Genomic DNA, 26,931 nt, shown 5'->3' with positions numbered 1-26,931 from the left:
TTCCAGTCATAAATACATCTCATTCTTGTGATCTCGTGATCTCTCTCTAGAAGAACCAGACTACCCGATTCCAGCCCCTTCCGCCCCACAGCGTTTTCCATTAAAACCACCAGTGGTTTGCATCCTCCCATTTTCCCGCTTCTGAACTTCCCTGAGCCCGGGACGTCCTCCAGCTCATTCGCCCTTCGGGCTGGGGAACACGTCCGTTCCCGCTCGCCCCCGCCGCCCGCCGCCTGGCGCTCGCACCGCGGCGTGCGCTTCTCGGTCTAGGCGGCCGGAGGGGCGCGGGGCGGGTCGTCCGGGGGCGCGGCCGAGGAGCCGGCCGGTCACGTGGCACGCCGGTAGTCACGCGGGCGCCGCTCAGCTGACCGGGGGTTCACGTGGCCCCGCCGGCCGGGAGCGAGGGGAGCGGCGAGCCATGGCGGGCTCGGGGCTCTGGTTTTCGCTGCTGCTGGCGGCAGGGCTCGCCGGCCGGGTCGCGGCCCTCTGGCCCTGGCCCCAGTACATCCAAACCTCCGAGTCCCACTACGCCATCTTCCCGCACAACTTCCAGTTCCAGTACCACGTCAGTTCGACCGCGCAGCCGGGCTGCTCCGTCCTCGACGAGGCCTTCCAGCGCTACCGCGACCTCCTCTTCACCTCCCGCCCTTGGCAACCTCCTGAACCCACAAGTGAGTCGGACCTGCCCCGCCTCGTTTCCGGCTCCGAGAGAGCCTGCCCGGGGGCGCCTCCCCAGACCTCCCGAGACGCCCTTCTTCTGGCTTCTGCCCAACCCTGTCGTCTAGTCACAACCCTCTGGTCTCCACTTCCTCCCGCGCCCTTTCTCCTGCTGTCATCTCAGACCCACCCCCATCCTTTAGTCCCCAGCTCCATTCTCTGCTTCACTGAGCTGACTTCCGGAGCCAGGATTTCTCCGGAATCCTGCTCCCCCCACCCCGCCCCGCCCCGGGCTCTGTTTCACCAAGAATGCCTGCTACCGGACTGCAGTTCAATCAGGATATCAAATTGCTGAAAATACTGGGCCAGGAGACGTCGAAGGTGATCCCTCTGACCGCGTTCAAGTGTCGCAGGGTCCCAGTGAGGCTGTGACCGGGGCTGGGTAGAGGACCTCAGAGGGGACACCAAAGATTGGCAAGATAAGACATTAGAAATGACTTGACCTATGCAAAATTACATAAAAAGTGTCTGATACATGGCATGTCCAGTAAATGTTTAAACTGTGAGAGAGATCGGAGAACACTTCCATAGGGAAATGAGTTTTGAGCAACCACTTAAAGTGGGGCGGTGGATATAATTGGCCAGGACTGAAAGTATTCCCGGGAGGAAGAAAGGCTTGAGCAGAGTCCCCGATGGTTATGATTGAGCTCAAAGTGCTTTGAGGGTGTATGTGATGAGGGTGGGGCTGGGGAGTGGGGAAGAATGAGGTTGGGGAGAAGTGTGGGATTGAGGGCAAGTCAGGAGTGCTTTGAATACTAGTTTCATCCAAAACAGCAGGGGTGAGCAGTTTTCTTTAAGGTAGTTGCTGAAGATTGTATTTGTGGATTATTTCACAGAAAATTGGTAAGAAGAGTCAGTAACGCAAAGGAATAAAATTCTGCTTTCTGGGCTTAAAATTTAGAGTTTTCTTCCCGCTATTTTGGAATCCAGTTCTCTGGTTATGATGTGTAGGTAGTTACGGGGGGAAGCCATATTTATGATTGGGCCATATGGTAACATCATCTTGTACTGTGTTTCAAGTGTGATTAAATTACTTTCACAAATGTTCTCATTTGACTTATAGAATTAAATGCATTTCATTAAACAGATGGTACTTAGATAATCTAGGGAAAGAAATAGAGTCTCAGTATCAGGGTAGTTCTTAACTGGTAAAATGGATTAGGCTGGGAAGGATAAAAGGCCTGCTATTGTGTGTGGCAGATCAGGTATTTCTGTGAATCTTTTGACAAGTAATGCCTTAGACAAGATTGGCATTCAGAACGTGTTTATTTTGGTATAGAACAGTTAAGGCCTGGCTTGTCCAAAAAAAAAAAAAAAAAGATCTGTCATCTAATTGGTATGTGCCTATTCTAGTGCTGGGCACTCTGGAGGTTACAAGAAAAACATGCTCAAAAGTAGACTCAGGATGCCTAGGTGATGCAGTCGATTAAGTATCTGACTCTTGGTTTCAGCTCAGGTCATGATCTCAGGGTCTTGAGATCGAGCCCCACATCAGCCTCCACCTTCAGCGGCAAATCCGCTTGAGATTCTCTTTCCTTCTCTCTGCCCCTCCCTCTTGTGTCCTCCCTCTCTTTCTCTCTAAAACAAATAAATAAGTCTTAAAAAAAAAAAGTAGGCTCAAGCTTTGAAGTCCAATTGGGGAAATATGAAGCAAAAGCACACAGTGTGTTATAAAACGCTTAAAAGATATTAGAATGTTTGCTACTACGGTATAAATTCGGATAATTCCTATACATCTAAATTAAGCCATTACCTCCATTGCTATAGGTCTAGAGTATAAGGAAGAAAATAGAAATGGGGATGATATGTGACAATGGTGTCCTAGTAAATTCCCTAATGAAAGATTTAGAGACAGATAAAAAACCTAAATAAGATGTTTATTTCAATTTGTTACCTTACTGTGAATCAGTTTGCTGTATTTGAGGGTTCTTATCCATTAAGAGGTAATGAAAACTGGTTTGGATCAACATTACCAAAGACACAGAAGTAACTTCCTTCTCTTTCGTTCTTCCTATGAAGCCTTCCCTTTGGAATATTCGTTTCCTGGAAGGCTTTCAGATGACTTGAACTGTAATCCTCTTTCTGCAAAAACAAGAATGAATCCCTGGAGGGAAAAGCAACATAAGCACAGCCCAAATCAGACTGTATTTCTCTATGGGGCTGATTTTAGTAAAGAAAACAACATATGCAATTTAAATCTTAGCTTTAAACAGCTTTCCATCTCCTTCTTCCACATAACTTCCTTGTAGGTTCTGGGCGAGTGTTCTTAATATAGCACCACTTCTGGTTTTGATCTGAACCTGGAATTCAGTGGAATCCATACTTCCCGGAAAAACAAATCTGTTATTGAGGTTTGATTTGATTCTGAATTCACCTTCAAGGATTAGCTGTAGCCCACCAATTGCTGAATGGTCTACGGAGGTGTTTAGTGTTTGCTACCTGTCTTTGTCATTGAGAGGTGTTTCTGCCAACTGGACAGTGTGTGTTGCATGTTGTTAAACCTGTTAAATGGAATTAGTTTAAGCTCTAGATACTTGAGTGAACCCAATTCTCTGTTTTGATTATTGAGCCACATCTTGTTTATGAATCAAAGATCTGATCACTTGGGATAGTACCTATCTAATGTTGCCCCAGATACTTTTCTGGGTGCCTGATGGAGTTGATAAAGCCCAAATTTTTTCAGGTAAAATGGCTAAATCTGATTATGTCATTTGACTGAATTCTTCTTTGCTTTTCTGAAACAAATTGTTTGAAGCCATAGTACTTAATGGTTTTTATTAAAGTTCACATCCAGTTGTGATAGTCACACACATATCCCTATGAGTTACTTAGGATGCCATTGTCCCTGAATAGAGTAACTCGTTTTAGGGGCGCCTGGGTGGAAGCGGTTGCCTTTGCTCGGGTCATGATCGCAGGGTCCTGGGATCGAGCCCCGCGTCAGGCTCCCTGCTTGGCAGGAGCCTGCTTCTCTCTCTCCCTCTGCCTGCCGCTCTGCCTACTTGTGCTCTCTCTCTGTCTCTCTGTCAAATAAATAAATAAAATCTTTAAAAAGAAAAAAAAAGAACAAGTCCTTTTATTTTAGAATGGAAGGAAGATTATTATATGAGTATCTGGATCCTTCTGCAGCCATTATCAGTATTTGATTTGCTCATCCTCAGACATGACACAAGTGACTAATAAGTGGCATAGCTGATTACAATCTAAATCTCCTAAAATACCTCCTTTGACCATTCCTTCTATTACAATGCCTGGAACATAAGAGATACTTAATTATTTGTTGGCTATATTAACTTAAAAGGGCTACTTTGTATAAAAGTAGAAAGTCATACAATTTTTGTCTATTTCTAAGATCATCAAAAAGATGATTTGCAGATTTCATTTAGAAATTATTGCCTTTCAAGTTTCAAATCTGGAATGTTAGCATGTGGATTCCAGGGAAAGGAGGCTCACACTGTGCTGTGGTCCCAGCTCAAACTACTCTTATCTCATTACAAAATTGGAGATGCCTTGGGAGTGCATCTAGGGAGTGTAGGAGGGAAACGGTTAAGGTTGGGCAGCTGGGCTGGCGAGAAGGAGCAGTCCTGCTTAGTGCTGCACTGTAATTGCATAGTGGCTATGTACCTTTAACCTTTTCTGAGACAAGGACAAGTTATTCCTGTGAAGACTTTATTGCCACTAAATTTATTGTTTGAAAGCAAAAAGGAAGAAAACCACACAGGAAGAATGTTTTGTAGTAGAATTATTCTTGTGAAGGGGTATGTGGAGAATGGAGGGATACATAAGGAGGAGAAATACAAGAATTTGGATGGAGATGGGTCGCAGGATAGTTTTTAGTGAGGGCCAGAATAATTGTTGTGCTCCGTTTTGAATCCCAAGGCCTAGACTAGCTTGGCCTCCAATCCTCAACCAGCCTCTTTCCCCACAACCTTGGTTTTGCTTTATTGTTAAGTCACAATATTTTTCCAACAGCCCGGGATAGTGCTGAGCCCAAGAAGCTCGGCTTGGTCAGGATGTGTGTGGGTAGCCTGGGCCTGGTTTATGAAAAACTCAAGACTTTCTTGAGCTGTCGTCACTCCCCCTGCCTTGGATATTCTGCTTGCAAACCTATACAGTAGAGGACTCAGGGTCTGGAACAAGATTTATTCAGGAGTCAGCCAGAGAATGTTTATGAATCACTTGTTTAGCTATGTGCCCTCAGGCAAATCGCCTAATTTCCAAGTAGTTGCTGCTTTTTTTTTAATCTGTCTCCATTTCAAGAATTTCTGAAGATAACGGAGATAGTGATGACTATCTTTACAATCTTTGAAGGAGGGTACAGGAGAAGGAAGAAGTAGGTCATTTTAAAATAAAACAAAAATTAAGTCTGAGCCCCAGAGCTGTCCTTCCTCCCATCTCCTTCCACCTCACTTCCTCATCTCCAAACAGAAGAGTGAAGCAGGGCATTGCAGGGTTTTTGCCAGTTGGTACTTTGTTCTTGTTTTTAATAGCAAGTGTGAGCTATCTTTTCTTATAGCTGCACAGTTTTTTGCTGGGGCACATTGTCAATTTCTTAACCTCTTTAAAGCATAAACCTCAATCCTTTTCCTGTGGATTACATTTACTGCCCAACCAATACTTCTTTTAGAAATAAAAGAGGTAACTTTTATATTTCTGCATCTTCCTAAATTTCCTCTGCTGTCCCTGGAAATAATGGATAAGGGGTGAGACAATGTGTATCAAGAGGGTTAGCCAGTTGGATTAGGAGTTCTCCCACCTTTGTAGAGTCAGTGACAGTGAGGACAGCTGAAGAGAGGTGGTTGGATCTGTGGAGGTGATAAAGTTTTTTTTTTAAATGTTATTTATTTATTCATTCATGAGAGTCAGAGAGAGAGAGAGAGAGAGGCAGAGGGAGAAGCAGGCTCCCCGCCCAGCAGGGAGCCCGATGTGGGACTCGATCCCAGGACCCCAGGATCATGACCCGAGCCGAAGGCAGACACTCACTATCTGAGCCACCCAGGCACCCGAGGTGATAAAGTTTTATGTGTGAAGCGTTTTCTGGGATCTGCCTCAAGGTTTATGGATCTGTATAATCCATCGTAATAGAGAAATGGATTTGCTTTTCTTCTCAATTCCTGGCTATAGTGAAGAAGACCCATTACTGTGTCAACTTCTCTCTTTCATTTCCTTTGCTTCTGTTTTAAGCTTTTGTTACTGCTTAAGCTTCCTTAGCATTGCACTCAGCCCTGAATCTAGACAATAGTGGTGTGCTATTGATGTCCACTTCTTGAAGGTGATTGGGCTTGGGTATGGTGTGGAGCTTTTTTCCTTTGGAAGTGTATGCTCGGATGCAGGAAGTTTGGGTGCTTATCACCTTGGGTGTCAGTAAGCAGCCTCCCCTTCTTTTGCGAAGCTTTGGGAGCAAGGGAGATGGCTTACCAGGTACACTGTATCCTAGTTGAAAAGTTTAACTGTTGTCTTATTTGACCTTGTCCTGGTAGTAACTAGTACTGAGATCCCACATTAGTGGCTTTGATCTTTGGACTAGAGCCACAGTCCTAGTTTGAGGTAAATTCAGTTCTAAGCTCATGTCCCTTTTATATTATTGGAGTCTCAGCCTGTTTGCCATACAGGGTGTCATCACACAGTAGTGGAGCCTTCAGGCTCCTATGAGAAGCTCATGAAAAGCCCTCAGAGGAGCTGTTCTGATGGTGTGGTTATCCCACAGGACACCCCAACTCTGGGCTCCTCCAGCCAAGTGGCAAAACTGACTTTTTAAGAAAAAGGAGTAGAAGGTGGAAGGAAACTAGCATTTATTGAGTGTCTGGCACTTGCTTTATATTACGCCCTTTCATCTTTTTAATAGCTCTGTGAGGTTGGTGTTATCTCCATCCTTCAGAACTGAGACTCACAAAGGCTAAATAACATGTGCAGGGTTTCACAGCTAGTATTGGTGGAGCAGAAATTCCAGTCAGGTCTGTTTGTCTACAAAGATTTTGCAATCTTGGGGCAGTCTACTACTCACAAATATTTTCAAGCATTATACCGATTAGTGATTCGGAAAACTACTGGCCTTTGGTAGGAGTAAGCCCTGATCATACTTTAGTGTTAATTACCTCAGATAGTAACTTCTAACATCTAATTGCTTAATCATTAGCACTCAAGTTATGAATGTTTTGATCCCAGGCCCATCATTATCAGATTCCAGTAGTGTTTCTGGCCAGCTTCCTTCTTTCCTTCCATCCTTAGTACAAGTAGTATTTACTAAGCAACTATAATTTGTCATTAGCACTTGTCCAAGAATATTAATTGAACTGTCCTTGTCCTTAAAGAATTTATAGTCTCTGGAAGTGGGAATACAATAAAGTATCAGTAAAGTGATTTTTGCTGATAAGTACAAGGTACTTTGGGAACATCTGACCCACGTGTGTGTGTTGGGGTGTAGGAGAGGGTACATTTTGAGAAGGCTTCCATAAAGAGCTGTCCAATCATATTCGAAAGTAGGAGTTGGTGGAGTAGGTAGTAATCCACATGGAAAGAACTGCATGTGGGAAAAGGCTTCAGGAAAGAAGTCTTCGTGTCATATATTTAAGAAACTCAGTGTCACTGTGGTTGAAGCACACAGATCTAGGGTGGTTCAGCAGGTTAGTTATACAGTATGGAAGCTTGAGAGAATGAGTTGGAATATCTCCAGGGGACAAGAAGTTCCAAAAGGTGACCACGGGAGGGTGTTAAGGTGTTGTTGGATAACTGCTAAGCTAGAATGTGGGTTAGTACTTCCTCTTGACTGTTGAAATCACCTAGGATGAAAGCCAACCTTGGAATGGAGAGGAAGACTGGAGACCAGGATCCAAAGTCTTGGGTAATAAAGAGGTGACCAGGATGTTGCAGTGTTGGTGACAAGGAGAGGCTCAAGATTTTACAACTGAATATCATGAGCCACAGAGAAGAGGTGCTTTTTTCACTTGATGGTAGAGACTAGTTGTCCTGGAGGCAGCTGAAAAGGAGCTGCCTCTCAGAGCAAGTTGTAAGGGAAATAATATTCCTGGGGAGAGCCAGTCTTCAGTTAAGGAGGAAGTAGAAGAGACTGAGGATGTTGGTAGTTCAATAACAGGATTCCAGAGTCTTGTGGGGGTAGGTGATATGTAGTTCAGGTGGCTTGGTGGAGGACAAGAAACAACATTTATAGGAATGGGAGTGTGGGTCCAGAACAGAAATGAGCAGAGGCATCTATATACTGGGCAGCATGACAAAAGATGATAGCAGTACGACATGGTGGATCCTCCCAACTATAAGATTGCCATGAAAATAAGCTCCAGAGACAAACAAGAGTTCATATACATGGGAGAATTTAATATATGGTAAAGGAAACATTTCTAATCAAAAGTGCAAAGATGTTTAGTCAATAAATATGTAAGGATGACTGGTTATCCATTTGGGAAAAAATAAAATTAAATCTATATCTCATATCAAACACAAAAGTAAATTCCAGGTGGTTAAAGATCTAAAGATAAAGGCCATGCCATAAAACTATTAGAAGTATAGGAAACTGTTTATATGGTCCCAGAGGCAGAGGTGGCCTTTCTAAGCAAGTGGATAAAAGAAACCATAAAGGAAAAGATGAACAAATTTGACTACATAAAAACCAAAGCAAGAGAACCATAAGGTTAAAAAATAAGGACACAATGGGGGAACTATTTGCAGTCTTAAAAGACAGGTTAAAATCTAAAAAGAGCTCTGTAAATCAAGAAAAAAACATTTAAAACGTGCAAAGAGGGCGCCTGGGTGGCTCAGATGGTTAAGCGTCTGCTTCGGCTCAGGTCGTGATCCCAGGGTCCTGGGATCGAGTCCCGCATCGAGCTCCCTGCTCCTTGGGAGCCTGCTTCTCCCTCTGCCTCTCTCTCTCTCTCTCTCATGAATAAATAAATTTAAAAAAAAATCTAAAAAAAAAAAAAAAACATGCAAAGAGTATGGCCAGTAAAGGGGTACCTGGGTGGCTCAGTCGGTTGAGCGTCTGGTTCTTGATTTCGGCTCAGATCATGATCCCCTGGTCATGAGATTGAGCCCAGAGTCGCTCTGCGCTGGGCGTGGAGCCTGCTTAAGATTCTCTCTCTCTCTCTCTCTCTCTCTCTCCCCCCCCCCCCCCCCCCCCCCCCCCCCCCCCCCCCCCCCCCCCCCCTCCCTCACAAAAAAAAAAAAAAACACACACACACACATATATATGACCAGTAAATGTGACTGATTTTCAAATTCAGTCATATTTAAAATACAGATTAAAACAGTGGTATATTTCTTTATCAGGCTGGCACAGTTGAAAAAGAATTGAGATAGTCTAGTTTTGGAAGGATGTGGAAGGATGGGCTCATGTATGTTGGTTCAGATATAAATCAGTTTTATACTTTTGTTCAAATATAACAGTTTGGAAGAGTAATTTGGCAGTGTCAGAACCAAAAATTTTCATATCTTTGGCCTAGCATTTCTACCTCTAGTAATTTTCCTACAGAAATCTCTCAACCAATGCTTAAAAATATATAGATATAGATATCTGAATGTTTACTAGAGCATTGCTTATAGTATCAGAAACTTAGAAGCATTCTATAATGTCCACAAAGAGAAGTTGGGACTTGCCACTTTTTAAAGTATATTTCAAAAATGGAATTCTATTTAGCATTTATAAGTAAAGATACAGATCTATATATATTGACATTAAAAGATCTGCAAATCATTTGGTAAGTGGGGGAAAAGTTACAAACTATTATATATTAGGATCTCATTTCTGCTTTAAAAATAATAAATCTGTGTATTTAGGGAAAAAAAATTGAAAGACTGTGCAAAATGTTAACCTAAGTTATCTTTGGGGATCCAGAATTACAGGGAGGTGCCCTCTTGTGGGTAGGGAGAGAGGAAGAGAACAGATTAAGTTTTAAAAGTAGGGGAAGACAAGAAAACTTTTAACTACAACATTTACAAAGAAGGTAGAAGGGAGAACATTCAGGATTCATTTATGGGCTGAATAGATTGCACTTCTGAGTGGATATTAGTAGTCTCTAGAGGGTGAAAAGTCTTGGGACTCGTAGGAGGAGGCACTATGGTCCAGACTGAATTCAGCAGCACTGTGGCAGGGCTCCAGGCTCAGGGGCAGTTGAGTTCTCAGACTCCTACTTTACTGGGATAAGAAATTTGACAAGGGGTGGCCTTGCCTCTTCCCCTAGCCACAACAATGTACTTTTGCATTGGCTGCTTTTCCCCTGTTGGTAGCCTGGCAAACACCATCTCAGGGTTCAAGGTTCTGCTCAGAAGTCCTCTCCAAGGTGAAGCAACCCTTCCTTTCTGGAGGTAGCTATAATTATCCACCCTTAACCCTAATCACACTGCTTTGTAATTGTTGTTTGTATACGTCTCTCCTACTAGACTGTGAGCTTCTCAAGGGCAAGGACTGGGCTTGTTTTTATTTTGAACTGCCCCAGCACCTAGCACAATTCCAGATGTACAGTAAATGCTCAAAATATTCTGGTTGGAATGAAGAAATGAGTGGTAAATGAATGATTTCTAGGGCTTTCATTAGACTGAATATGGGGAGAGAAAGCCTGAATATGACAGAGATAAAGGTGGGAGGGGGAGAGGAACAATGTGGATATGGAGAATCGACAGGGCACCAGCCTAGGAGAATACCAGGACACAGCGGGGCAGGGTACACCCGAAAGAGCAGGAAGGTGCCTAGGCTGGGTTGACTTTCCTGGTGTCCACTCCAGAAGCCAAACCAATGCCACTTTATAACCAAAACGAATGTTTTCTCCATGCTGCTAAAATCCTGTGAATTAAACACATTGATATGATGGAAATATTTTGGTTCATGGAGGAGCAGGTTGGGTGCAAGGAGAAGCTGTTGTGCACTGAGGTAAAGGCATATTTTCTGGGTACCCTGATGCAGGAATGAGTGCTCCCTTCCAGAGAGTAGAAAGACCTGAATCTTTGGATTAATGGAGCCATGGTTCTTCAAAGCAGTGTCTGAAAAGGCACTTTCTGTATGCCTGGGGGTCGTCTTACCATTCCCCACCCTAATCCCAGGACTTCACAAATACTGGGTTTGGGCGTATAAAAGTAATCTCTCCATTAACTACTTGCCATTTATGCCTGATTATCATGTAGCACAGTCATTATGCATACATAGCATTAAATGTGCATTTTTTAATTCTAGCATCATTCATTTTTTCAGCAAACATTTATTGAATGACTACCGTGTGTCAGGCACTGGAAATACAAAGGCCCTGAGATTGGCCCCTGCTGTTGAGGAACTTACAGCTTCGGTGAGGAGATAGACAAATAAACAGCAAATATTAAGATAAGTTATAAAAAAATGTATGTATACGTTGTTTCATGATCTACTAGGAAGGTCTCTTAGGAAAGGGTGGGGGAGTGACAGAAAAGTTTTATAAAAGGAAGAATCAGCTATTTCATAATTAGGTGAGATGTGGAGGCAAAGCAAAGTTTGCTTCACTTGGAGGAAGCAATACGTGCAAAGGAAAGTATGGAGAAAATGTGGCATTTTCAGGATTCTGTAAAGAGTTCATTGTGTTACTGTGAGAATTCCTGCACAGGAGCAGAGAAAAGATCTTCATATTAAAAGCTCACAGACGATGGTAGATTGAAATGGGGTATATATGGAGGCAGAACAACTGGGAGATTTTTTTAGTCATTCAGGTGAGAATTTACGAGAGGCTGAATTAAGGCATTGACTCAGCGAGGGTGGGAGGGTGGTAAAGATGTCGAGATAAGGACTTTGTTATAACTAGACTTACTTGGTCGGGTCTTTCTTTTTTAGTGTTGTAATCTCAGTGCTTAGCACAGTGTTTGACACATAGTAGGCCATCGGTAAATATTATGGGGGCATGAATTTTTAATCTCAGAAAGATGAGGGAAGGAAGAGGTTTCTAGTCTGGATAAATCAATAGATGGTACTGTTATCAAACTGAGAGAGAAGATCAGCCAGGAAGAGGAATGAAGAGTTAGTTCAATTTAGTATTTAAGATTTGAAGGGCTTTTAAGCTATTTGAGTGTAGGCCTATGAGTCTAGAGTCCCAGAAGAAGAGTTGGCATGGAAAGGTAGATTTGTGAATCATCAACCAACTGTGGGTAGATGACATTGTCCAAGGAGAGTGTAAGTGAAGAGAAAAAGAGAAGCCTAGAGACTTTGGGGAACATTAGCACGTAGGGGCTGGCGAAGGAAGGGGAGAATGAGGAAGCATATTCAAGGAGCTTGAAGGAAAACCAAGAGAGAGACGTGTCCCCTAAGCTAAGGGAGTGTAGTTTCATGAACATCAGGGATGTCTGATGCTGCCAGGAGGTCCCCCAAGAAGTGAGTGGCCACCAGAATATTACCTCTGGGACAGCAGGGATTTTTGTCTGTTTTGATCACTGTGTTGGGACACACTGTGTCCCCAGCACTTAGAACAGCCTGGCATATAGTAAGCACTCAATAAATAACTGTTGAATGAATGAATGAAGAATGAGTTGAAAAGGGTCCCTTGAATGTAGTTGTAGAACCACAGGACCTTGGTGAAGGCATTTGCAGAGGAGTGGAGGAAAAGGAAGCCATGTTATAGTGGACTAAGGAGTAGATAAGGATGTCAGAAGTGGCTACCAAGAGAGGACTACGGTTGGCCAACTCCATGAGCTCCTGTGTCTGGGCACTGACTAAGCCCTTTACATGCGCTGACTCATTTAATCTTCCCAACAGCCCAGTAAGGTAGTTACCAATCACGATCACCATTTTTTGGATTAAGAAACTGCAGCACAGAGGGAAAATAACTTGCCCAGGGTCCCACAGCTAGAAAGTGTTGAAACTAAGATTTGAACCCAGGTCTGTATGGCTTTGAAGTTCAGCACCTAACTGCTTAGGCTGCATTTTCTCTGGAGTTTCTTTGGGACCAGAAGGCAGAAGAAAGAGTCTGTTGGAGATGACATGGAGTTGAAACCAGGAAGACTTGCAAATATTTGAATGCTGTTGGGAAAGGATCAGTAGAAAGAAATAATTGGAAGATTTGGGGGGAAAGGGAAATCATTTATACAAAAGGAGACTGAGGAGAGATCCAGAGCACAGGTGAAAGGAAACCCCTTCCACCAGGATAGGAGGCAAAGATAAAGACCAGGTGTATGTTGCAGGTGTTTTTGTCAGGGAGGAGAGGAGAAGTAGAGATGGATGGGAGTGCTCTTTTGATTGTCTACTGAGAGTAAGGGTGGTGGTGATCGAGTTACAGACTTGAAGAAAGTGGCTCAAATTTGAAATAGCTGTTGCAGAGGGCGCCTGGGTGGCTCAGTTGGTTAAGCGACTGCCTTCGGCTCAGGTCATGATCCTGGAGTCCCAGGATCGAGTCCCGCATCGGGCTCCCTGCTCAGCGGGTAGTCTGCTTCTCCCTCTGACCCGCTTCCCTCTCGTGCTCTCTCTCATTCTCTCTCTCTCAAATAAATAAATAAAATCTTTAAAAAAAAAAAAAAAAAAGCTGTTGCAGAGAATAGAAGAAAGCAATGGTGGAGACGGGAGATGTTCAGGGCACAGCATCAAGGGCCCAGCCAAGATGAGAGACCATGATTTTACAGCAGCCCAATCCTGCTGTTACATGATTTTCTCTCTTCCTTCCAGTAGGATGCAGTAGCCAGGGTCGGTGCACAGAAGGCAGGTGTTAATTGATCCACTGGATGCAGCAGAAGAAAAGGACAGGTTGCTGAGAGCCCTGGCTAGGTTGTGTTTGAGGTGATGGATCAGCACACCTAGGCCAGCAGGGAGGGAAGTGAAGATGGGAGAGAACTGAGAGCAGAAAGGTAATAGAAGGGTCATAGCACTGGCATCTGGAGGAAGTTCAACAGCAGGACTATGGTAGAAAAAGGGTCTCAGGAGTTCCATGTCCAGAGCTCACCTGTCTGTGTAGGCTAAATGATGCTGAAAGGGGAGGGGTGCCAAAGGTAACTAGCTTTTTTGTTGTAAACACTTCTGTACTGTTTGAATGTTTTCCCTTTCCTAAATTTAGAAGGTGCAAACTTTTCAGTAAACCAGGGGAAAAGAGCGGGTGTACATGAAAGGGGAATGGGGAAGGAATAGAGATAGGAAGTAATGGTCATGGACCGGGACCTTGGAGCATACTATCTGTGTGTGGAGTCACCAAGTATTACCTCTTTGGAGGAGTAGCCGGAATGTGGTCCTATCTTGCCATTGTTTGCAGGGGAGAATATGGGAGCCCTGAGACTCGCTCAGCTTAGCAGCAGCAGAACCAGAACCAATCTTTCCTGATTTCCCAACTCAGTGCTCTGTTTGCCATGCTTCTTCCTGAGCACTTGAGGCTTCAGAATTTCCTGTTGTCCCAGCTGCGCTCATTGTGAGTGTGCAATGCCATGCTTCCTACACCTCAGTTCTTCCCAGTGCAGAGCATGTGGGTGCGTGTGGAGGAAGCTGGCCTGTCCCTTGCCTATTTCCTGCTTGCTTCAGGGTAGCAACTTGGAGGCAGAAAACCACAATGATGATACGCTATTTACATCCTTTTAAATGACCCAGTGCCCCTCCTATTTTGCCGGTTCTCACATTGCCGCCTCCCCCAGACCTTCCCCCTCATGGCTTGTTTAAATAGCAGCCATGACTCTACCTCCTTTATCAGCCCAAATCCAAATGAGTCACTGAGAACGCTTTGGACAGGGATTCTTCACCATAAGATTAGAGGCAGGGGGTGGAGGGATGAGTCCTTAGTTAGGGCCATTGTTCTAGGGGAAACAGTCCTTTCATTTTTATTTTCATCAGATCTTGTAAGGAGTCTACAGCCCTCCCCCCGAAAAGACTCTGGTTTTAGAGGACGGAGTGCAGGTGTGTTTTAGGAAAAAAAAAATATTAGCAACAACAGAAGTTAGAGGTTTTGTTTTTTTTTTAATGTTCCAGGCAATAGTTCAAATAAACCTGGTGTTTGTGCAGCCTCTAAATGTCATTAGGACAGTGACTGTGGCAGTTGCACATGGATAGTTGTGATTTCTCCTCAATTTCGTAGGCTGAGGTCCAGGGAATTAACGCTAAAGCTCGGGACTTTGCCCGCTTTTGGATGGCCGCCTGGGTAGTATGCAGATGAGCTCTCCACATATTGGTACTGGGGATCTGTGATGTATGGGATTGGAGTGGGGGCAAGGTAGCAAGGGATGAGGGCATAGTTTAAGGAAGAATATTCTTTTATAGTTTTCTTCGCTCCTACCTCTCAGTTAAGTCCTCCTTGGTCTTGGGGGTTTGTAGAGATGGCCTCTCTGCTTGGGGAGCTCGGGAGGGCCCTACAGATTCTGCTTTGAGGGTAGTCTCTGCCCTGACAGTCTGTTTGTTCTCTGTTGTTGGAGATGAGTTTTCAGGGTTTAGAATGGAGTTGTGAGTTGGTCTGGCCCAGAGTGGCCTCAAATTCCCTTCTCCCTGCAGGATTTAGGTAGGTATTAGTGTGGGATGCAGGATATTTACAAGGAGGGGAAAGAATACATTTTGTTCTTGATGATAGAAAGAGGCGCCTTATTGGCCTGCTTCTTGGCAAGCCCAAAAGCTGAGATGCGGCCGTGTGGTAGTGCTCAGGAAGTTTGAGCAGGTTTTCTGGAAATGGCTCAAGGCTCTTGGGTTACTTTTGTCCTAGAGATGGATAACATTTGGGATCCAGTTTTGTTCTGAATCCTCTCTCCCTGCCTTTTCCCAGGCCATTCTATCCCTGACTTTGTGGTTCCATAGGAAGTCATGGTTGTTGTGGTGCCAGTGTGGATGCATGTGGTTCCAGAAAAGAATAGAAAGAAGGAGTTCATTGAGGTCAGGTTTGGGGCAGTACAATCAGAACCACCTTGAAGGTCACAAAGAAGAACCATTAGGTGGATGGGAAGGGATGGTGCATTAGTATTTTGGCTTTGGCTCTGTATTTTTGGGGGTGGGGTACATCTGAAGAACTATGCTAGATGTTGGCTCATACTTGGTGGCTTTCCACTGTTGGGCAGAAGACTGCCTCAGACAGAGAGCCTGTTTGGGAAGAGGGAAGGAAGCAGGATGGGCTGGTAACCATGTACCTTTGCTGGGGCACCAGCTCGATGATCTCAGGCCTCCTTTGCGTAGGAGCTCCTCTGGTCATCTGCTTCATCTGCTTGCATCAGCTACTGGGCTTTTACAAAGCTGGAAACCTTTTACCTGGAGCCCTCCAGAACAGTGCTCCTTCAAGCGAGAGTCTGCAGCGAGAGGAGAGGTACACACACCGGAATGTAAAACTATTCCCTTCATTAAAAAAAATGTGTTATGAAAAATGTTAGGACTAAACAGTGTGTTTATTCTGACATAATTGATTTACATTCTGGCATTGTATAAGCTTCCTATCTATCAGTACCTTTCCTTTCAACCAGTATTGCAGTTTGCAAGTCAGCAGCTAATCTGCAGACCACGCTTTGAGTAGAAATGCCCTCAAGCTGCCTCTAGTTTAGAAGCAGCTGTTGAGGTATTGGAATCATGCTTCCTGTACCAAACTAGAAGTATAGAGCCCTGGTTACAAAGAACTGCTGCTAGATCATTGATACATGGGTCAGGGCAGGTTACTGGGGAGAGAGGGCAACACAACCAAAATGGGAAAGTTGAGCAGGTGATGAGGCAGTGCCTGTGCCAAGGGTAAATGCCCTCTCCTCCCTTGCCTCTTCCCACACGCATGCGAGCAGAAGGGACTAGAGCTTAGGGACCTTCCTGCAGCACCTTGGTTTTGCCTGTCGCTTCTGGTGGCAGGTCAGCCACACTGAGTTTACCCTGTCCCTTTCAGGAAAACAGCATGCACCGGAGAAGAATTCATTGGTTATCCTTGTGGTCACTCCTGGATGTAACCAGCTTCCTTCTTTGGAGTCGGTGGAAAACTGTAAGTACCACCCTGTTCCCTGTTGTAGGGAGCAAGCACTTGTCTGGGACCGTAACTCTGGTTGGTCTGACCTAAGTTCCTGATGCTAGGCCTACAGCCCTCCAGGACTGTGGAGAAGACCCTGGGTCATCAAGGGCTGAGAGCCATAGAAGGTGAATTTTTCATATGCACTCTAACCAGTGTCTGAAGGTTGGCTGTGGAACATCACAGTGGCTTTTCATGGAGTCCCACAGGACACTTGCCTTCTGGACTGTGTCTAATTCTGTTGCCGTTTTAGGAGTTTGTACCCTTTGCTGATTTTCTTTAAGAGACCCCACTCTGGGGAGAGGAGTTTTTGGTCATAATGTTTTTGGACATAATGACTGAATAAAGTCAAGTCATTAGCCCTGTGATGCCTCCTGTCCTCCCTAAGCAGCAGTATCTGGGAACTTCTCAGTCTCCAAAATGAACGTTCCAAGTCTTGGCTTCCTCCTCACATTCTTGGATGAAGTAGCTATATGAAGCCTGGAGACAAAGGGAAAGGAGGGTGATTACAAAGGCTTTGGGAACACCATAACCTGGACACGCCCTCCAAGCATCCCTGTCTGCCTCATACTTTCAGCTAAGGGCTGGCAGGAACTCATGCTTCTGGAGGGGTAGACTGAACCACAAGGCAGGTGGTACTTTTCTTCTCTAGCCTGGCCCTCGTGCATTATCTTCTAGGGCCCACAGAGCCTCTGGGAGACCACCCTCCCACTCTGACCCAAGCCTAGCTGACCTGCAGCTGCTCTGCTCTGGGGATATCTCCTCTTTGAAAGGAAAAAAAAATGTGATCTTACTGTTGTTTTTTAATCCAAGGATTTACACAGGGCATATGATCTGTAATCTGAGAGTAGAAGTCCTTAACCAATGGAGTCATTCCTGTCGTTTCAGACACCCTGACCATAAATGATGATCATTGTTTCCTCCTCTCTGAGACTGTCTGGGGAGCTCTCCGAGGTAACATGGGGACTGATGCTGGGAGAGAAAGAGAGGGATGAAGTGGGAAGGTTGGCATTGGTGGGTTGGGAGCACAAGGTTGGGGGCCCAGCACGTACCTTCAGTGTAGGAAGCTTTCTTTATGAGACCGATTGGAGTGTTTCCCCATCTCCCTGAAGGGCGTGTTCTCCTTACAGCTGTCTCTAGAAGTTGGCAGGTGTCAGCCTGTGCAATGGTGGCAGCAGCTGTCCTGGGCAGGTGCTCTGGGGAAGCAGTGAGAGACTCTGCAGTCTGATGCTCCGGGTGCCAGCAGGGAACAGGCTGCTTGGGACTCTGCCACAAACACTGCCTGTTCGGCTCTCACTAAACACATGTAATTGGAAAGGTTCTTTATTTTATTTTATTTTTTTTAAAGATTTTATTTATTTGAGAGAGAGAGAGAATGAGAGATAGAAAGCACGAGAGGGAAGAGGGTCAGGGAAGAGGGTCGGAGGGAGAAGCAGACTCCCTGCTGAGCAGGGAGCCCGATGCGGGACTCGATCCCGGGACTCCAGGATCATGACCTGAGCCGAAGGCAGTCGCTTAACCAACTGAGCCACCCAGGCGCCCTGGAAAGGTTCTTTAAAAAGGAAAACTTGATCACAAGAAATAGATAAATGTCAAAAAGAAGTAAATAGTATAAGTCATGTAGAACTATAGTATTTCAGGAGAAAATTGGAACTTTACTAGCTAACATGTGATGGGCCTCTGCCCTTCCTCTTGCTTTACTGAAAAGGTATTTTGTCCTTAGATATAGACTTAGCCAAGTACCTCTCCTACTTTTGCAAAGCCCCTGCTGGTGAATGAGGAGGGAAATTGTCACAATTTGAGACCTTGTTTTGGTTCGTCTTTGTTCCCTTACCGCCCCTCTCCTCCTCTCCTGCGTTTTGGAGAAACAGGGGCTGACTCCCTTCTCTGCTCTCTCTATACCTTTTGTGCAGGCGCTATGATTAGTCGGGTTGGGGCAGCGGGAAGTCTGGGACCCCAGAAATGTGGGTGTCAGAATCAAAATGAAAAGAAGCCAAAACAATGTCAGAGCAGAGTGCCTCGAAGTAGGTGCCAAGTGACCGCTAAGACCTCAGATTCTTTCATGCGGAAATTTTGGGACTCTGGAAATCCTTCTGGATTTTCAGAAGAGGGGCTCCAGCTGTCGAGAACATAGAACACTCTGGACTCAGCCTGCCTACCCTTGCGCCTTGCTAGAATCTAGGAGTTTGTGTCTGGGGCAGTCCTTCTGGGGCCGTTGCTGCCTACCATATCTCAGCTCTCTCTAGCTAGTTCCCTTCTCAAGAGGAGAGGTAGATGATTCTTGGTCTTCGTGGTCCAGCTGTGGACCCAAGCTCCTTGGAAACTTCAGCTTATGACTACTTTTTCACAATTCAGTCTTGGATAATAGAAGGGGCAGTAGATTGAGGACCCCTTTTTCTCAGCTCCCTTAGCTCCTGATCAGTATTAATTTGGAAAGCCTTAACCCATGTGAGCTGGCTTGTCCCCATATCTGTACTCATAAGCAGACATCTTGGCTTCTCTTAATACTCTTGTGAGTTCAAGGCTTAGGAAATATGGATAAGAGGTATGTGGATTTTGAGGGTTAGTATGTTCCTAGGAGAGGCACTAAAGTCCCTTACACTGCCCAAAATAAAATGCGGAGTAAAAACAGATACTGGCTTCCTAGTATCCCCTTTGCATCCGTGTTGAGACTCATCAAGCCCATAGTATATCCACTTTTACCATGTGCCCAGGTATTCTCCTCTGTCATGTTGGGAACCTTCCAAATGGGTGCATCTGTTTTCCCAAATCCCTAAGCCTTTACTCTGTCTCTCTACTTCCGCATAGGTCTGGAGACTTTTAGCCAGCTTGTTTGGAGATCTCCTGAGGGCACGGTGAGTGGGGGCTCTCCGAAAGGGTTCCTTTTATACCTCTGGGGATTTGCTCCGAATGTTGAGAATCCTGGGAATAACTTACTTTGTCTTAGACAGAGTCCTGGTGGCTCATGATGGCCCCAACAAGAGTTAGAAGGAGACATGAGTGGAAACCAGTTTGGTAGATTTGGCCTATTTGTAATCACTGTAATTTAGTTCCCCTGCGTCATTATTTAGTAATGACCTTGAGACCACACTGCTTTGAAGAAAATAAACAGATTAACAGTGAAAATCCAGAATATGTAGGCTGAGTAGTGTGTGGGACAGTTATATCTGGCTAGCATAGGACCGGTACCCTCTGACAGGTGCCTCTTTGTGGTCGCCGAAGTTGAGATGTGGGGCATTTGGGGAGATAGTTGCTCTGCAGAACAGTCATAGATTGGCTTTTGAAGGATCAGGAGACTTTTCCTCATTCCCCTCCACCCCCATGGTGAGTTCCCTTTGAATCTTGATATGTTCAATGTTTGGTCTGCACAGTTCTTTATCAACAAGACTGAGATTGAAGACTTTCCCCGCTTCTCTCACCGGGGCTTGTTGTTGGATACGTCTCGCCATTACCTGCCACTGACTAGCATCCTGGACACTCTGGTACTCAGGCCTTAAGGCCATCTTTGCCCTTAGTGTTTGGGGTGATGGGGCAAGGGGTAGGCCAGTTGCCATATTTCTAAAGCGTTGGAGAGGGAATGTATGTAACTTCATGAGCTCCTAGGGAAAATGGAAAAGATGACCGGCTCTAAGACAAAAAAGGAGTGATTTAAATTTACCCCATTGGCTGCTCTGGATCAATGTCCAGGTTATCTCCAGGAATACAGAAGGTGGTTTGGGGAATTGGCTTCTTTGATCAAGCCAAGCTTATTTTAGCTTAGTTACGGACAAGGTCATAGGAGAGAGATGTTCAAAAGCCATAGCTCAGGATGTTCCTAACTATCTTAAGTTTGCTGGGCAGTCTTAACCTTACAGTTGCTGATCGAACTCATGTGTCTACCTTTCCCTTTGTTCCTCTTCTGGAACCAAAGGAGGGGACACATCCATCAGTCTTGGCTTCTGAGATTTATGGATTATGGGGCCTACTAAATTCAACAATAGACTTCACAGTTTGGATAAATGTTAGACAATCCAGAACAAATGGCAGGAAGACATATTAGTCTTCAGGGCATGGTGGTGCTTTTGGAAAACCAGGGTACCACATAGTTGCAGCTGTCTTCTCAGTGTGGCTAAAAAGGAGGCGGTAATGCCTCTGTCAGACGTCTTTGGATGTGCCCTAGGAGAAGAAGAAATGTGCTAGGTCTTCCTTCCCTCTATGGTAAGGCATTCCCTGATATGGGAAGATTTGATAGATAGACCCTATAAACATTGATCAGGAAGCTGGTGCAGATTGAGCCTGGTGGGTATGTGGAGCAGCCTACCAGTCTGCCTTACCTTATCAAGTTTGAGGCTGAAACTGGAGAAGCTCTGATGGGTTCACAGTGTGTGCTCTGATCTACAGGACGTCATGGCATACAATAAATTCAATGTGTTCCACTGGCATCTGGTCGATGACTCTTCTTTCCCATATGACAGCTTCACTTTTCCAGAGCTTACCAGAAAGGTACGTCTTAATTTCTCCAAGAGCAAGTTTGTGGGCTGATGTCTGAGCCAGGCTGTGGCCCTGCTGTCAAGGACACTGGCTCTCATCCTCACCAGCCAGTTTGAGGGACACACGAACTTAGGGGAAGGGCACTGGATTTGGACCAGGAGACCTAAGTTTGAGTCCAAACTTTGCCATTAATTTTCTCTGACAGATAATCTCTCCTGGTCTCATTTTCTTTTTGTTTGTTTATATTCTGCTACCAGCCTACCTTGTTGTCTCACTGGCATTATGACACTCAGGTAAAGCAATAGATGTGCTAGCTTATGGGAAATTATGATAAAGATCCTTGGAGATGGTCCCTGATACCAAAGAGCTGTGGGTAGATTTCCCGATATGCAATGAGTCCTGGAGGCATTTTGAGTATCTTCTACTCTGCTAGCCTTCAGGTAATGACATTGTTAAGGGTGTCTTGTGCCTTTCAGGGGTCCTACAATCCTGCCACCCATATCTACACGGCACAGGATGTGAGGGAGGTGATTGAATATGCACGACTTCGGGGTATCCGTGTGTTGGTAGAGTTTGACACTCCTGGCCACACTCTGTCCTGGGGACCAGGTAAGAATAAAGTCAGATAGAGTCTACTGATCCCCCTCGGTGGGGCTTCAGGGCATTGACTCTTGGATGTGGCATGCCCCGGCCTTGGTCCCTGGAAGAATGTTTTCCATCAGCTCCTTCCACCTGGGACTTGAGGTAGGCAGAACTTACTTTGGACAAAGGAGGCCACTGCTTACCATTAAACTATGGGCAGATTCTTCTCAGATGTTCTTGTCTTAATGATGCTCTTGCAAGTTGTGCCCTAGAGTGGAAGAAAAGGTCTTGCCAGTTTGGCTGGATCAGGCAGTCTCTCTCTACTGCCTAAAGGCAGTATGAGGAGAGCAGCCTTTGGGAACAAAGGTGAGCCCTGCTGTGTGTCAAGGCAAGAGTGTGTGTGTTGGTAGCTCTCTGGGAGTAACCCATCTCTGACTGTCTATGATTGTGGATATACTTATTTCTTTGACTGTGACTAAAAGCTCATGATCACCACAGTCTGTGAGTGCCTGATGGTCCCTACCTATGTATGTGTAATGTTTATGAACATGATTATCTTACTTTGTGCAGCTTAATGTCCTTAAGTATATGACAGTGTGGGGGTCTATGTATTTGTGACACTTGTGTGGGATTCTCTGTCGGCTTAGGTGTCCCTGGATTATTGACTCCTTGCTACTCTGGGTCTCATCCCTCTGGCACCTTTGGACCAGTGAATCCCATTCTCAACAGTACTTATGAATTCATGAGCACATTTTTTCTGGAGGTCAGCTCTGTCTTCCCGGATTTTTATCTTCACCTTGGAGGAGATGAGGTTGATTTCACCTGCTGGTATGATCCCTTTGATCTTCCCATCCCTGCCTGATGAATTGGTCACTCAGAATGGAGGTTAGGTCCTAAGAGGCTACCTACCTTAGGTGCTCCTCAGGGGCTAACCTCTGAGAACAATCTGTCTCTGTCCAGATGGCTCAGCCTTGGGCCTTTCCTCTGTCCACCTACATCAAGGCCCTTCCTGATTTTGGCAAGGCTGTGAATGTGAAACTGTCCCTTTTTCCTGTCATATCCTTGATATACTTAGGGAAGAACCAGATCTGGGAACAGAATTGTCTTGGGAAAGTCCAGGATAGAGAAAAATAATCCCCGCCTTTGTAAAATAGTCTGGTTGAAGGGTCAAGACACAGATGAATTTGACACTAATGTATGAAAGTGTCTAGTCAGTATTAAAGTGTAAGGTCCAAACCCTCAGATCCACTTTGCTCAAAAGAGGTTGATGGGCTTCTCTGAGAAGTGGACATTAGAGCTGGATCTGGGTGAAATAGGCTTTTCCAAGAAGTGGAGGAGGGGGAAAACATTCCAGGAAGAAATGTGAGCAAAATGCAAACGTTCTTGGGGAGGGAGCCACAGCAGGTAACAGCAACACTTACATCCAGCTGGAATAAAGAATAAATGAGAAGAGAAGAGCAGAATATGCCTGAGTGTGGGGGGTTAAACACGGAAGCCAGAATCCAGTGTGCCAGAGCCCCAGACCAAGACCTCAGAGCCACATGCTATAGACTAGACAGGTTAATACGTGTTCTTGTTGAGAGTTTAAATTGAAAGCTCTTGGGGTCGAAACTCCTCCTTGCTCAGCCTATGTCAGTGGCCCCCCCTCACACAGCTTTGTTCAGCCGCACCTGCCATATTTGGGGCCTCTGAGATCCGAAGTTGACTGGTTTTTCAAGTGAAAAAAGAAGTTGTGGGAGGCCAGGTGACTAATCCCCAAGCTTTGGGCTTTGAGGATGTTGAAAGAATTAATCTGCATTTTCTCTTGGGATTCAGGAAGTCCAACCCAGATATCCAGGCCTTTATGAAGAAGCAAGGCTTTGGTAATGACTTCAAGGAGCTGGAGTCTTTCTACATACAGACGTGAGGAAGGAAAGAGGGTGGGCAGGGTATCTTGGGGTTACCTCCTGTGCAGTCCTCCCTTTCCATACCAGGGCCAGGCCCTGCTTGACCACTCTCTGGGCCCTTGAAGGGGTACTTTGTCCTATCTTTTCAACTTTGGGGTAGTCAGTTCCCAACTGGGGAAGACACTGCTCAATCAGGAATGAGCCCCTAGGCAGCCTCAATACCTTGAGCACTGGCACCAACAGCCTAGAACCTATTTGAGCTGAGCAGACCCTTTCTTTACTCTCCAGGCTGCTGAACATCGTCTCTGCCTATGGCAAGGGCTATGTGGTGTGGCAGGAGGTGTTTGATAATAAAGTAAAGGTGAGCCAGGGGCAGAGAGAGAAGGAGCCACCTACAGTGCTTCCCTCTGGTCTCTCAGCCCTTCTCTGCCTCTGCACAGACTGGTCCTCCCTGGGTTTGGATTAGGCTTTAATATTCAGAGCACTGAGGGGCCATCTCTCCTTTCCCCTCCAGAAAGGTCACAGAGGTCTAAGCCCTGGGTGTGAGTGTCAGAACATCTGTCACTCTTCCCTCACCACAAACTGATCAAGAGTTATTTCTGCTGCCACGTTACTTAGGATTCCTGAGACTGGCATGCTGGGTTGGCTTTTCCTTTCTGAGTCATAGACTAGGGGTCTTCCAGGTTTGGGAGCAGGACTCCTTTCTCTGTCATTGTTGATCAGTTAGGTCCCAGCCTCTTGCCAAATGCAGGGGCTCTGCAGGAACCTTGTCTCATCCTCAGAAACATCTGGAGATTCTTGGACATGGTAGCTCTTGATGAGTCTCCTGGGCCCCACTTGTCTGCCTTAGCTCATAGCCAGTATTACTGTCTTTTTCCCGACAAGGAGGCTGCAGAAGGACTGGGGGTGGAAGCAGCAGGGAGGACTCCTAGGTCCTATAGAGTCCTTGGCCTCTGTTCTGTGCCAGGCGCCCAGGGGTTAGGAGTCACAGAGAAATGGTTAGCTGCCTGAGAGCAGAGTGGGCACATATCCCTTGGCCTGGGTTGCTTGCATAAGCATGTGGGCCAGAAATCTCAGCTATGTGCCATTAATTTTCTGACAGGTTCGGCCAGATACAATCATTCAGGTATGGCGGGAAGAGGCGCCAGTACATTATATGAAGGAGATGGAGCTGATCACCGGAGCTGGCTTCCGCGTCCTGCTCTCTGCCCCCTGGTACCTGAATCATATAACTTATGGCCCTGACTGGAGAGAGATCTACATGGTGGAGCCCCTGGAATTCAAAGGTGAAAGCAGGGAGCTCTCCTTGCTGACCAGAGGAGGCTGGGCTGGTGCACAGAGCGGGAGACAAGAGGGTCTGGGCTAGACCTTTCAGGTGAGATGAGATATGAGCTATCTGGAGAGGGGCCTACGTTAGGAAGGTGGTTGGGGGGAAACCCTAGGGTTACCCCCCACCCCCGCCAGCAGCGGCCTGTTGGTCCTTGTTTCCCCTTAGGTAGCCCTCAGCAGAAGGCTCTTGTGATTGGTGGAGAGGCCTGTATGTGGGGGGAGTACGTAGACAGCACCAATCTGGCCCCCAGACTCTGGTAAGGGCTTCCTGAGGATGTGGGTGGTTGAGCTTGTGGGCACGGGTTCTTCCTTATAGACTTGCTCCTGTCTAGTCACCCCCAGACAAGTACCCTCCTTCCAGGCCTGAGAGAGAAGGAGCTGTACATTTTGAGAGCACCTGCTGCTACTGTCAAAAACAGTTCATGATCCCTTTACAACTTACTCTGGTTCCATATCTCTGGGAGAGGACGGGAGTGGGATCACGATCCACCTCTTAATGGAGATGGAGCTGAGCCCTAGAAGTCCCCAGGAGCCCCCCAGCCAGGTTGTCGTCTAAATGACCTTGGCCCTGAGTGCAGGGTGCCCTAAATAAGAGGCAGCAGCCTGTGAGTGTCCAGCTCCCTTGAAGGGAGCCAACCTGGTGCATGACCCTTCCCTCTAGGCCCAGGGCAGGGGCTGTTGCTGAGAGGCTGTGGAGCAACAAGTTGGTGACTAGCTTGGACTTTGCCTTTAAACGTTTGACACAATTCCGCTGTGAGCTCCTAAGGTAAGCAAGCAGGCCGTGTTGGGGCCTTCCCACAGTGGGTGGGCAGATGGAGGACTTACAGGAACAACAACAGCGAATGCTTACAGAGGCTTACTTTGTGGCAAGCACTGCGCTGAGCCCTTTATGGGCATTATTTCATTGAATCTTAACCGTAACTCCGGAAGGTAGGCAGTTTTATCCTCCCTCTAGAGATAGGCAGCTGAGGCACAGAGAAGTTGATGTAAAGCCGCAAATCACTCAGAACCAGAAATTGATCCAAGCCAACTTCAAAGTCTATGCTCTTAGCCATGGCCATGCCTTTATGGGCTCTCATGGCACCCGTGCCACTGTTGGGGATGGGCCTGCATAAGATGGTCATTTCCCTGATTTATTCATTGACTAAGTCTTGAGGACCTGGAGGACTCAGCCTAGCGTAGAGCTGAGACCCAGCCGTGGCAAGGTCTAGGCCTCTACTGTGTGTAATTCACTGGGCGACTTTGAGCTAGTTCCTTACCATCTCTACGCACATTGCTCGTTTGAATAATAAAGAAGGCATGCCCAGGGGTCCCCTGTAGAGACTGGTCACATCCTGGAACTTGTGAGGCTAAACAGGATTTCATGTCCACACCCTGTGCGTGAACAGGACAGCACATTGGTCCCCCACCGCCACTGCATTTATAGCATTTGAGCCATTATAGGGGGGCTCGGTGGGCCAGGAGCACTAGGCATCCCTTAGGCATCAGCTCTTTTCTAAAGGTACTGCATTATTTGGGACTCGGGTACAGAGACAGGCAGGTTAGAAATAGGTGTCCCCCCAAATTTCTGGATGTCCCTGTGTCAGAATCACCTGGGGCGCCTGTTCAAAATGCAGATTCTTGCCAACACGTGAGCCCAGGCCAAGTAAGAATCTCTGGAAATGAGATCCCTGAGCAATTCTGGTGTACAGTGGCCGTTCAAGATGCACTGAGATAGGGGAAGGGGAGACTGTTGGTTGTGGCAGAGGTATTGCGGGGCCTTGGACTGACCCCTGTCTGAGTGGCTCATCTTGCCCTGTTTCTTCATGTCCTCTTGCAGGCGAGGTGTCCAGGCCCAGCCCCTCAGTGTAGGCTACTGTGAACAGGAGTTTGAACAAACCTGAGCAAGCAGCCCCAGGCACTGAGGAGGGTGCTGGCCCTGGGAGATTGGGAGTGGGGCCAGGCTTCCACTGTATCCCGGCCGGGGGATGGAGCCCCTTGCCCACGTGCCCCTGTGCACAGAGAGAAGGGGGCCAGTGTTGGCACTAGCATCCAATAAAGAGTGATGTGGCATTTTTCCGTAA

General features: G+C 46.2%; 1 protein-coding gene across 2 annotated transcripts; it reads left to right on the top strand.

The window, feature by feature from the left end:
• The first annotated feature begins 373 nt into the window (after nucleotides 1-373).
• On the top strand, nucleotides 374-26,931 carry HEXA (hexosaminidase subunit alpha). 2 transcript variants are annotated; one of them, XM_025883673.2, is made up of 14 exons: nucleotides 375-671; nucleotides 16,485-16,577; nucleotides 17,490-17,555; nucleotides 19,410-19,456; nucleotides 19,973-20,083; nucleotides 20,982-21,083; nucleotides 21,548-21,680; nucleotides 22,301-22,481; nucleotides 23,469-23,555; nucleotides 23,828-23,900; nucleotides 24,642-24,825; nucleotides 25,035-25,125; nucleotides 25,530-25,634; nucleotides 26,688-26,931. In XM_025883673.2, exons 1-14 carry the CDS (start codon nucleotides 419-421, stop codon nucleotides 26,749-26,751), a joined length of 1,590 nt encoding a protein of 529 aa, XP_025739458.1. In that variant the 5' UTR covers nucleotides 375-418; the 3' UTR covers nucleotides 26,752-26,931. The 2 variants fall into 2 exon arrangements, 1 of the variants encoding a protein (XP_025739458.1); XR_003210495.2 differs by lacking the exon at nucleotides 25,035-25,125 and having other exon boundaries at nucleotides 374-671.

The sequence above is a fragment of the Callorhinus ursinus genome, unplaced genomic scaffold (genome assembly GCF_003265705.2).
Source record: "Callorhinus ursinus isolate GAN/ISIS: 27379988/994484 unplaced genomic scaffold, GSC_fseal_2.0 scaffold25, whole genome shotgun sequence".
Taxonomy (NCBI): Eukaryota; Metazoa; Chordata; class Mammalia; order Carnivora; family Otariidae; genus Callorhinus; species Callorhinus ursinus.
The sequence above is the reverse complement of the archived record's forward strand: the minus strand, read 5'-3'. Positions and strand labels throughout refer to the sequence as shown.